The sequence below is a fragment of the Kogia breviceps genome, chromosome 19 (genome assembly GCF_026419965.1).
Source record: "Kogia breviceps isolate mKogBre1 chromosome 19, mKogBre1 haplotype 1, whole genome shotgun sequence".
In the NCBI taxonomy this organism is placed as follows: Eukaryota; Metazoa; Chordata; class Mammalia; order Artiodactyla; family Physeteridae; genus Kogia; species Kogia breviceps.
This window is the reverse complement of record NC_081328.1, coordinates 12546094-12558515: the sequence shown is the minus strand read 5'-3', so window position 1 is coordinate 12558515 and position 12422 is coordinate 12546094. Positions and strand designations below refer to the sequence as shown.

The 12422-nt window shown below is 49.0% G+C and overlaps 1 protein-coding gene across 1 annotated transcript in view; it reads right to left on the bottom strand.

The window, feature by feature from the left end:
* PRPF8 (pre-mRNA processing factor 8) overlaps positions 1–11455 on the bottom strand; it is a 37355-nt gene extending 25900 nt beyond the window's left edge. The window contains exons 1-23 of the mRNA XM_059049026.2: positions 11360–11455; positions 11061–11171; positions 10367–10535; positions 7929–8093; positions 7624–7842; positions 7278–7490; positions 6414–6539; positions 6215–6320; positions 5065–5255; positions 4815–4934; positions 4539–4728; positions 4286–4405; positions 4041–4175; positions 3567–3696; positions 2993–3189; positions 2658–2864; positions 2367–2530; positions 2098–2224; positions 1787–1979; positions 1318–1505; positions 932–1170; positions 559–705; positions 165–375 (exon numbers count right to left, since the gene is read on the bottom strand). Coding sequence (XP_058905009.1) covers positions 165–375; positions 559–705; positions 932–1170; positions 1318–1505; positions 1787–1979; positions 2098–2224; positions 2367–2530; positions 2658–2864; positions 2993–3189; positions 3567–3696; positions 4041–4175; positions 4286–4405; positions 4539–4728; positions 4815–4934; positions 5065–5255; positions 6215–6320; positions 6414–6539; positions 7278–7490; positions 7624–7842; positions 7929–8093; positions 10367–10535; positions 11061–11160 — 3657 coding nt within the window. The 5' untranslated portion in view covers positions 11161–11171; positions 11360–11455. The remainder of the gene's footprint in view (positions 1–164; positions 376–558; positions 706–931; positions 1171–1317; positions 1506–1786; positions 1980–2097; positions 2225–2366; positions 2531–2657; positions 2865–2992; positions 3190–3566; positions 3697–4040; positions 4176–4285; positions 4406–4538; positions 4729–4814; positions 4935–5064; positions 5256–6214; positions 6321–6413; positions 6540–7277; positions 7491–7623; positions 7843–7928; positions 8094–10366; positions 10536–11060; positions 11172–11359) is intronic.
* Positions 11456–12422: the final 967 nt, after the last annotated feature.

Here is a 12422-nt window from a genome sequence, read left to right as displayed (position 1 = left end):
GGAACTGCCACAGGAACAAGAACCACCACTGAGCTCTACCCTCCCAACAGAGCTCAACCGACTGACAATGAAAAGGTGCGCAGTATACCTCACCCCCACCTACGCAGGATGTACAGGCATGGTAATGCTACTCCTACTACCCCAGGTCCCGCTCCAGGCTGTACCTCATTCTGTAGGTTCCAGACCCCATCCTTGTGGGTGAACTCCTCATAGCTGGTGCGGCATTTAGGCAGGATGCGACACTCAAAACCACACATGTTGAACAGCAGGTTGGGGTTGTCCTTACTGTACACGGACACGAAGCTGTTCTCCCACTGAACTGTAGTCACTGAGCGTGGCAGACGGTTCTTGATGTCCCAGAACACTGCCCGACCCCTGCCCACAGAGAACATAGGGTCACATCAGTCTCCTAAAAGGAACTTCCCTTCGAAGGCCAGACTGATGACATCCCAACAGAGTACACCCTGCCACCCAGGACACCACCTTATAAATTCCCTCTAATTGTCCTCTGGGTCCCTAAGGTTGATTCCAGCTCCCACGGCCCCAACGTAGACTCACAAGTTGACATCATGCTTCATGAGGCGCATGCGGGCGTCTCGGGGCCAGCACTTCTTGTTATTATAGCCCACGATGTTTTCATTGTTGGGGTCAGGGTGCTCTGTCAGGTAACGCTGGATCAGGTCCCGAGCCTCATCTGCTGTGAACCTACACCAGACAAGGTGCGTTGCTGAGGGCCAAGGACTCTGGGATCTCATGAGGCCTACAGCTCCACAGACGGGGGCCACCCCCATCCTGCACCCTACTCACAGGACTTCATCCCATTTTAGAGCTCCAACCCAGCAGCAAGTCAACTAAGGTACAAGAGCTGCTTCCAGAAGCTGGGCATATACCTCAACACCCTGCAAGGATAAGAATCCAGGCAAGTCCTCACCTGAAAAAAATATGGATGCGATCGATGTATCTGCAGAAGAGACGGATGGGGTGGGCAGCCTCAGTGGCTATGTCTTGGAAACTGAGAAAATCGTTTGGCATCTGAGGGGGCCCAGCCATCTCACTGGCCCGGTGCAATCCCAACACAAGCAAATCCATAACCAAGCCATAGTACTGTACGATGAATGAAGCAAACTGCAGGCCTCTGATGATCCCATATGAATTCGTATGGTTCATGTCCTAGAAGGAAACACAACTTTTAACCATGGCCAAGTCCCAGGCTTCTCGGGCCCATCCTCTTTTGCCCTCCCCCCAGCAAATCCCAACTCAGTGGGCCAGACAACCACCCCTCCCCCAATTCCTTGCCACCCTGCCCCCCAGACACACCTTGTAGTTGATGACAACATTGTTCTTGGCTGTCATGTAATCGGCTATGTTGTGGTCTACGATGAGGCGCAGCAGCCGATTAAGCAGGGTCAAATCTATCTTCTCATACATCTTCTCAAATCGTGACTCCAGCATGACGTTGCACTCGCCCTCACTTGTCTCCCACACGTCCTGCAGGTTATTGATGCCTGAGGAGTAGGAAACACAGGTCTCCAGCAGGTCACAAATTCCCTTTCAGAACTAGTGCCTACAGGAGCTATCACATTCATAACCCAATCACACAACCACTCACCACTCTATTCATTCATCTGTATTGCTAGGAAAGGCAGCTGTGCTCAACGGAACATCAACGCCGTTTCCTTGGTACCAAGAACCAAGAGAGTAAACTAATTATGCTGACTGGATGAGAATTTTCACACAGAACTTAATTCATCTCCCTTCCTCAAGGGCAATCCCAGGAAAGTTCTACCTTGGCACCACTTGTAAACAAGCAGAGGAGGTGGTTCTGTGTCAGCAGGCTTGATCCAGGGTGGGAAAAGGCGGCGCTTGTCAGCTTCATACCACAGGTACTGGTCCAGGTAGGCATCAGTTATCTTCTCCAGTGGCTCCACATCATACACTGGCACCAGGTGGCTATAGAGATCCATGAACTCAATGCCCACCTGTGGGACAAGGAAGCTGGCTCACACCAACCCACCAATCATCTGGGGCAATCTGCCACCCTGGGTGCCATGAATGAATCACAAAGCCAAAGGAAAATGCAGGGGGCATCTGACTCACTTCTTTAAAGGCTCTCTGTGTGAGGAGGTGACGCTTGATGCGGGACAATGCCTCGTGGGGGTTGTCATAGGCTTGCTCGATCAGACCTAGCTCCTCCCTCTGCGACTGGTTTAACCGAGACTTCACACTGACAAGGCAAGAGTAAAGGTAAAAGGGAAAACCAAGAGGAAGCCATCCCAGGAAGGCCTTCTTTCTTTGGACTCTGACGATGATGCCGTTCTCCCCGCCCCCCCGTCACCTCCCCACAGGAGCCTGTCTACTCTTCTCACCTGTAAGCTTCCTTGAGCCGTTCCAAAGCCAAGATGAGCAACTTGGTGTCGTGCTTGTAGGAGAGTGGGGGGAACGGGATGGGTGAGAACCTACGGCTTTCCAGCCAATGTACAGTGGTGGTATACACTGCCACCGCTTCTTCTGCTGTGATGTAAGGCCCGTCCTGCAAGGTGGACATGAGAATTAGCTTCCCATCGTAGCCCAATCCCACCAGGGCGAGGTATGGTCCCAGCTTTGCAGTCCACCCTCCTGCCCACCCCCCACACCAAGCCCAGCCTACTCTGCCCAACCTTTAGGTAGTTGTGCTGCCGCTCTTGTTCTGCCTTCAGGTAGAGCCGAGTGAGGCGTCCCAGGTTCTTTTTGCAAACAGTCTTGTCTACAGTGGCCCCACGGCGGATCCGTTCTCGGTTGTAGTGAGCAGTGTTGGTCCACCAGTCAGCCTTGGCCTTCACATATCGGAGGATCATATTCTCTATAGGTGTTGGCAAACCAGGGACCTAAAAGTGCAAAAGGCACAATGAGAGAGTGATGGGAGCCACGTGGCCCCCTAAGACATTCCAGAAGTGGTAATCCTGAGCCCAGGAAGATGATGTCTATGCCTCCTCAGAGTTGGGGAGACACCCACCTTCCAGGGAATATTGGCCTTCCAGCAGCGCCAGGCTTCACTGAGGTGCTGCAGGATTGTCCGGGCCTTGTTCTGTTTGATCCCCTCAGGCATCATGTCCAGAATGTCATGCATCACAGCTGCCCGAAGCTCAAGGTCAAAATGTGACTCCACTCGCTGCTTTGTTACGGTCTTTGCCACCCCCTTTGAGTGTCGGCCTAGAAGTGAAAGTAAGTAAAAGCAAGATTTGTTGATCCTAATAAGCGTCTCTATCTTCATGCCGTTGCTTACCATGGTTATAATGAAACCAGTAAGTATAAACAAAGCCCAGCACATGCAAGACAAGATACGTCAGATATTCAGAACTACGCTTCTGAGGAACTTCCATCTTGTAAATGCTCGATAGCCTCAAGGCCCCAAAGCGAAACCCAAGACCCAGAATACGAGGTCAGACTCATTGGAGACTGGGTCTTAAAGGCAATCCAACAGGAAGGGATTCTCAGTCTTGAACAAGGACAAAGGACAGAACAGGAACACACATGATCTACCCTTGAAGTGATAATGGGAGAAGCTGGACACGGAGAAAACCACTTACCTTCAAACTGCCGGGCCAGGAGGTTACCCAGCCATCGCTCCAGCAAAGGGGTGATGCCACGCATGAAAAACAGCCAGACCCGCCAGCCAGCAGCCCAGAAACCACAGCCAGGGCCCTTCCCTACAGGGCCCTAGGATTCCAAGCAGAAGTCAAGAATACAAGTTAGCAATTCATTCAGACAACAGAAAATTGGGCAGAGGTGGGGCAAAGAACACATGTATGGCAGTTAAGGGAAAAAATGGGAAAACTCTGAGACCTCCATACCTAAAATGGAGTAAATCAAGAAACCAGTCACTGAGATTCTCTATTTAGACCTAAAAGTGGGCATTGAGGGCAAGTGTTGAGATTCACAAGATGAGGGCAGTAATGAAACACTCAGAGCCCCTCTCCAAACAGGTGCCTGGAAAGAGTCCTGACTAGATGTAAAAATTAAGATGGATCTGAGAACATGAATATACGAGGGCAGGGTCCTACCGTGTTGAAGCGGTAATAGATGAGATGCTTCAGGTCCTTGCACATGCGAATCTGCCGCATCAGCTTATATTTGTACCGGTACATGCCCGTCAGCTGCCCCACGTGGGCAAAGATATACTGCAACCCATCTGCCAGCTGCAACACAATTGCCCCATCAGGCTTTAAGCTAGAGCCAGATCCACGATCGGTCCAGGCTTCACTCGGCTTCCCCACCTGGAGCCAGGACTGGGCACGCCTAGCCTCACCTGGAAGGCATCCACATTGCCCAACCGATACTGCACATGGCTGTCCACCACCAGCTTAGTTAAGCGCAGAACCTCTCGACACAGATGGAAAGCATTCCCAAAACGAGATTTCTTTCGTTCCTGGAAAAGAGGCCAAGGACGGAAACAACATTAGTCAGCAATAGTCTGGACTGGATGTATGCCCTCCTTAGAGGCCAGAGCAAAGCCAGTCTATCCCTCAACGCAGGAGACCCCTAAGGTCCAACGCAGGTACCTTGGTGGTGAGCGTCTTGACAGGCTTGAGGTTGAAGTTGTAGTCCAGGTGCAGATAGTTGAGGTTTTTACGGTGAATGAGAAGGTTGAGCATGTTGTAGCCCTGGCGGCACACCTGTAGCCCCACCTCCACCCAGTCCAGCTTTGTAGACTGAAAGAATTTGGTGGCTTTGAAGGAACGGAACAGATACCTGGGGTGGGAATAAGGAGTGAGAGTTAGACGACTGATTATCTCTGGAACGGAAAAAGTCTGAGTAGGGGCCCGAGGGCACCTCACCTCTTCTTTTGTGCTTTAGGGGGCCGGTGCTTCAGGGCATTCAGCACATAGTACTTAAGCAGCTTCTGGTAGGAGACCCTCACTTTCACAGGCTGCCCAGCAGGACAATGCTCCCGATACCTGAAAAAACAAGCCCACCAGAGCTTGGCCCATCTCTCCTTCCAGCCGCTGTGTTAAAGGCTGTATGCCCACCCAGCTGGAGTCTTTTCTCCTGTATATCCACTACCATCCCCCCAGGTAGAAGCCTTACCAGTTCTTGACAAGGGGAATGTCCAGGGCCCGGCGGGTGCGACCAGAGCGTAGGTTGAAGGGCCGTGGGGCCCAAAGCAGGGCAATGCCATTGGCTGTATTGTCTGTGTAGAGGGGGGTGTCTTTCAAGAAGGGCTCCACAAACTCTGGGAGCTCAAACTCCTCGTCGTCATCTGGCAATGGTTCCTGACTCTGAAAGAAGAACCCTCGAGGGTTTATTTAGCTCCCGCTGAACTGGGCAGACAGTTGGGATCAGAGGGAAACTCTCTGGGGCCAAGTACAGTGGCTACATCTGCCATGGAAACTGAGCTGCCTGACAAGAGAAGCCCTGAAGGGCCAGGGCAAAGGGGGCCAAGGGAGCAGAGAACAAGGCAGGGCCAACCAGGAAAGCAAGCAGCACTCCTCACACCCCAACTGGCTCACCAGCAAAAGTTCTCCTAGAGGACCCCCCAATACCAGGAAGAGGTGAACACTGCAATCACCTCCTGTCCAAGCTCCAAAAACTGGGCTTGGGGAAGGAGAGTTGTTCATGTTAAGAACGTAATGGAACGTGGATCAACATCAAAAACATTATGCTAAGTGTTAAGACCCAGCCACAAAAGACCACATACTGTATGATTCCATTTATATAAAATGTCCAATATAGGCAAATCTACAGTGACAGAAAGCAGACTAGCAGTTACCTAGGCAAGGAAGATTCAAGGGAAATAGAGTGACTACTAATGGGTGCAGGGTTTCTCTTTGAGGAAATGAAAATGTTCTAAAATTAACTGTGGTGATGGTTGCACAAGTCTGTGAATAAACGAAAAACCACCGAATTATCCACTTTAAACGGGTGAATTGTGTGGTAGTGAATTACAGCGCAATAAAGGACTTAAAAAAAAAGAACACATTGGAAACAGACCAGAATAAGACCACATAGAGTCCCAGAGGAGAAATGATAAAACCCAAATGGACAATCATGGAAACAAGATAATACCAATTACTTGGTCTGAGCCAAGTGCCAAACTCTCATGTTACCTTACAGCTAGAGGGGAACACTTAAGGATGGAAAACATGTCTCCCTCTAGCTGAATTTTTATCTAGTAATGCTTCTGCCTGGACAGGAAGTCTCTCTTGAAGAGCTGAGGTCAAACGTCCCTTCCTCTCACCTTGACAGAGTGCCTATGGGAAATTGGGTTGATCAAAGGATCGAAGTAGAAAGCTGGCAAATCAGGATCCTCAGTTTTGATGAACACAACATTAGGAGTGTGGTACCTAAAATGAAAGAAGAGTCAGCCAAGGTTCTCCTGCCCTGGCCCAACCTAAATGCCCACCTCTCCTTTTCCCCAGCTGGGTTCTAGCTCTCACCAGGTGAGATGGACGTGGTGTGGAAGGTTGTTGTACAAGTAAGGAAAAGCAATCTTGTACTCAGTGCGGATGGGCTGCCGGATGATGATCTTGTTAATATCATTGAATTCATTCCAGTCTTCATCCCTAGGGTGAAAAATCAAAGATGAGCAGACTAGTTGGGCAGTTTGGAAACTACAATGGGATCTTAAGGATCAAGATGAGATTTTATGGGACTTCCCTGGTGACGCAGCGGTTAAGAATCCGCCTGCCAATGCAGGGGGCATGGGTTCGAGCCCTGGTCCAGGAAAACCCCACATGTCATAGAGCAACTAAGCCCGTACGCCACAACTACTGAGCCTGTGCTCTAGAGCCCGCCAGCCACAACTACTGAGCCTGCGGGCTGCAACTACTGAAGCCCGTGAGTCTAGAGCCCGTGCTCCGCAACAAGAGAAGCCACCGCAGTGAGAAGCCTGCACACTGCAACAAAGAGTAGCCCCCGCTCACCACAACTAGAGAAAGCCCGGTGCAGCAACAAAGACCCAACGCAGCCAATGAATGAATGAGTGAATGAATGAATGAATAAGTAAATTTTTAAAAAATAGAATAGGGGGCTTCCCTGGTGGCGCAGTGGTTGAGAATCCGCCTGCCGATGCAGGAGACATGGGTTCGTGCCCTGGTCCGGGAAGATCCCACATGCCGCGGAGCAACTAAGCCCGTGAGCCATGGCCGCTAGGCCTGCGCGTCCGGAGCCTGTGCTCCGCAATGGGAGAGGCCACAACAGTGAGAGGCCCGCATACCGCAAAAAAAAAAAAAAAAAAAAAAAAAAAAGAATAGATTTTATTTAACCCAAGGTGCCTGAAATCTCTACTCTCTCCAACTTACTGTAGGTTGATGTCTCGGACAAGAGGCTCAAATTTGGGGCCTCCAGGAATGGCCATATTGAGTGCCTTGGAGGTAAAAAAGGCCTTCAGATCAAACAGATAGAAGTAATTGTCATCTACCAAGTCTGTCAGGAGCTGATTGGCCAGGCGGTAGAGAGTGGACATCATAGGCAGAGTGAACTGCCAGCGTTGGTAAGTGGAACCATTCACATACCTAGGGAAAAAAAGAGAAGCCCGTGTCACGTAGATATACTAGCTAGCCAAGCCATATTAGCCACTGCTCTCCCAAGACCCCTTCTGGAGCTCCCAAACCCTCACAAGGAGTGGTAACTCCAACCATCACTCACTTCCGGCTGTCCCTCAATGGCTGGTGGTCATAAAACCAGTCCAACACAGGGGCATCTTCCTCAGGGTCCAGCTCTAGCTGAATTGCCTCCAGTGGCTCAACATCTAGGATGTTGTCAGCATAGTCCAAAGGCGGCTCCTCATCATCAAAGGGGGGGAAACGCATCCTCTTGAAATGCCTCCTGTCTCTTTTTTCTCGACGCATCATAATCCACATTGACCTGGAAGTCGACAATGTCACATAACGGTTTCTACCCACTGCCTCCACAACCACCACCACCGCACACCATGTTCCAGCCCTTCTCACCCCCACTGGGAGATGTAGACAGGTTCAATGACCCAGGGAATCTCATTGACAAAGGAAATGGCTCCAGTGATGTGGTACAGCACAGGCACATCCCGAATCTGCTCCCAAGGCATAGGCATGTTCTCCAGGAGTTTGAGGACTGCGTGAGGCATGTACTTTAGGGCACTGCAACAACAGGAAGACAGATGATTAGAAGTGACAAGGTGTTCTGCTACCTGGGCCATGCAGAGAAGCCACAAGGTAGCACAGTATCACATTCCACAGAAAAGCGGTCTTATCGTCCAAACCCCCAAAGTTAGTACACAGGCCCTCTGTGACCAGGAACTCTGCCTCTCCACCTCCAGCTGTGCCACTGTGCTTCTTAAACATCACTGTCCCACAATACTGGGTTTCAGTCCCTCTAAATCAACAGCTGTTCTCGTAACAGACAGCTTTTAGGCTACCTCACAGTCTATTCTCTCCATAGCTTTCCATAAAAAATAATAAAATATTTACCACACTTTACTTTAACCATTCTCTATTATGTCACTAGGCTATAAGCTCCAGAAAGGCCATTACTTCCTATTCACTGCTATATCCCTGGCACACAGCACAGATCTCAAAACTATTTTTGAAATAAAACTTCCACAGTTGTCTTAGACCAATTCATTAAGTGGGTAACTTTTTAAAAAAATTAATTAATTAAGTAATTTGATTATTTATTTATTTATTATTTTATTCTTGGCTGCATTAGGTCTTCGTTGCTGCACGTGGGCTTTCTCTAGTTACGGCGAGCGGGGGCTACTCTTCGTTGAGGTGCACGGGCACGCAGGCTTCAGTAGTTGTGGCTCACGGGCTCTAGAACGCAGGCTCAGTAGTTGTGGTGCACGGGTTTAGCTGCTCCACAGCATGTGGGATCTTCCCGTACGACAGATTGAACCCTTGTGCCCTGAACTGGCAGGTGGACTCTTAACCAATGCGCCACCAGGGAAGCCCAAGTGGCTAACATTTTTGTGTAAAAATGGAAAAGGGATCTGCTAAGGTATTTGTAGCTGTACTCACCCACCTTGGGGACACAAAAAAATAAGAGTACAGAGACCTCGGGAGTAAACTACCCCCAAACCTGAAGATTCTGGTCACTTAGGAATTACAGGAAACAGGAATGTACAGGTGTCCTGCTCTGGACTTTAACCCACTCAAAGATAGAGACATCTTATCAAAGCATCAACAGGACAAATTAAAAGCTCCAGTCCCAGATCAGGAAAAAAAATCAGGGCAATAAAGAACACAACTGAGAACTCACCTACACTGTTGGTGGTAATGTAAATTGGTATAGCCACTATGGAAAACAGTATGGAGGTTCCTTAAAAAGCTAAAAATAAAGCTACCATATAATCCAGCAATCCCACTCCTGGGCACATATCCAGAGAAAAACACAATTAAAAAAGATTCATGCACCCTGATCCTCACTGCTGCACTATTTACAATAGCCAGGACATGGAAACAACCTAAATGTCCATCGGCAGATAATGGATAAAGAAGATGTGATACATCTATACAATGGAATGTTACTCAACCATAAAAAAGAATGAAATAATGCCATCTGCAGCAATGTGGATGGACATAGAGATTATCTTACTGACTGAAGTCAGACAAAGACAAATATCTTATGATATCGCTTATATGTAGAATCTTAAAAAATAGTGGTACAAATGAACTTATTTACAAAACAGGAACACAGTCACAGATGTAGAAAACAAACTTATGCTTACCAAAGAGAAAGTGGGGGAGAGATAAATTGGGAGACTAGGATTGACATACACACACTACTATATATAAAACAGATAACTTATAAGAAACTACTGTTGGAACTTCCCTGGTGGTCCAGTGTGTAAGACACCATGCTCCCAACGCAGGGGCTCAGGTTCGATCCCTGGTCAGGGAAATAGATCCCACAGGCATGCTGCAACTAAGAGTTCGCACGCTGCAACTAAGAAGAAGTCCACATGCCACAACTAAAGATCTCGTGTGCCGCAACTAAGACCCAGTGCAACCAAAATGAATTTTAAAATATTTTAAAAAGAAAGAACCTACTGTACAGCACAGGGAACTCTACTTAATACTCTGTAATGACCTATAAGGGAAAAGAATCTAAAAAAGAGTGGATATATATATACGTATAACTGATTCACTTTGCTGCACAGGAGGAACACAACGTTGTAAATCAACTACACTCCAAAAAAGATTAATTTACAAAAAAAAAAGCAAAGCCGGAAGATCTGGAAATTATGACAAAATTCTAGTGATTTTCTCCCTTCTTTGATAACCACTCAGATGAGCTGTCACAGAACATTAAAGTCCCAAAATGATAGAGCAGCTACCCAGGACTGAAACCTAAGAGACAGAGAGAAAGGACAGAGACCAAACCCCAAATGAAATACTTCCAGCATGTTCCTTACCCCAAGTACACCCTTTTGTCATGGCGAAACTTCCTGTTGGTCATGTCTCCATGGTCTCGAATGATCTTCCTGACATGTTCTGGAGGCATGTCTTCCTTTTGAGCATCCACAAATCCAAACTTCCGCTTTTCCGCATAGCGCTTGGCCTGCAATTGCTGCCATTTTCGGGCTACAAGGACACCTCAGTTTAAAGAACTGCACACCCTTAGCCTAACCACCCCCGCCTCTTGCCCTAGGGTAGTCTCCTGTCAGGATGTATGACAGAGGGCGGCACCCGGCAGAAGCACTCCCTGACAATTCTCTTGTCTACTCGCTCTGCTTTATTTTTTTTCTTCATCATATTTATCATTGCCTAGCACTTGTCATAACATAATTAAAGGGGTTTTTTTTACTGTCCATCTCCCTCATTGCAACTTAAACCCTGTAAGGGAAGGGGTTTTGTCTGTATCGCTATTGTATCCTCATTGTCTGGATCAGTGCCTGCAAATAATAGACGCTTTTACTTTTTAAAAATAGATGGTTTTAGAGACTTGATTAGATGTAAAAAATAAATGGGGGCCAATAAGTGCACTAACACCTAATGTTTTGACACTTGCCAAAACAGGGAAAGAGGCCAAACCCGCTGCGCGCACGCGCACACCCGCCCGCAGGCGCACACCCGCCCGCAGGCGCCGCTCCCGCACGCTTTCTTCACCTTTCTCCTGAAGCTTCTCCTCCGACATGTAGTCTGGCAGCGGGGCTAGAGGGCCAGGCACCGGGTTACCCGGCCCTCGGTAAGGAAATACTCCGGCCATACCCGGAGAATCTGGGGAGCAGCGGAAGAAAAAAATTAACGACAGGGCCCAGGCCCGCGAGAGGCAGAAACACGTCGAAACCCACGGCCTGCAGTCCCGCCTCGCTCAGAGTGCGTCCAGCCCGGCCCGCTCCCTCCGGCCGTTCAGCCCGACCCCAACCGCGCCACCCGCAGCCCGGCCCTTAAAGCCCGCCACGTACCCCTACAGCCCCTCACACAGACAGCCGCGTCCCTGCAGGGCAATGGCGGCAAGCCGACGTCCGCTCTGCGTTGCCAAAGCCAGGAAGTGCGCAACCTTGTTTCAGCAGTTGACCCAATAGGCGCCGGTGTGCTCAGACGGATTAGAGAGCTCACCAGTTAAAATTGCAATTCGTGCCGGAGGGGGCGGATCCACAGGCGGAAATATTTCGACGCTAGGGGGTGTGGTCGGAATAGGTGCAAGCCCCGCCTTCCGCGGTTCTGGAGCTGTTTCTGGGGCCTCAGCAGCGACTTGCATCTGTCCGACGGAAGCCCAGGCTTCTAGAGTTTTACTAAATTTGTCGAAGTTTGCACATTATTCTGTGTCTAGTCTCATATATGTAGACTTGAGGTGCAGTACTAACTCCGAGTCAATCAGTCTTTTGTTCGTGCATTCATTCATTCATTCAACAGTCATTTACTGAATGCCTACTATTGTATCAAGCGTTGGGTGGGGGGGTGAAGAGGGGAAGGGGGTGAGGGCGCCGGCGGCGGGGGGGTGGGAGGGGGAAGCCAACCTCAAGGAGCTCCCCAGGAAACTGGGTGGTAGACGAGAACCCAGGCTCTCACAATGCCCTGTGATGGGAATTCGGGACCAGGGTTATATAACCCTGCCTATCATGTCAAGGAGGAGTTAGTCATTGAACCTACAAAAGTAAAAGAGGCCTTGGGGAACAATATTGCCGGGTGTTCTCCCCCCTCCATCTCATGCCTTCCTTGCTTTAATTTTCATGGCTCTTGCTCTATTTTCTGATAACAGCTTTGAATCTGACTTAACAGATAAGTTTGTTTGAACTCACACCAAGTTTATTGTGGAGGATGCAGAGGACTTGTAACCCATACAGGTTCTTCATCTAGTTGGGAATTTGGGACTCAAAAGAGAAAATGAGAACTATGCAAAGGAGAGTCCAGGCAAATACCGGCTGGTGTGGAGGTTCATATAGTTCAAAGAAGAGAGAGGAGCATTATTAAAGATGTGATGGAGGTGGGGGATATGAAGGATTTGAGGAGGTAGAGAAAGAGGAA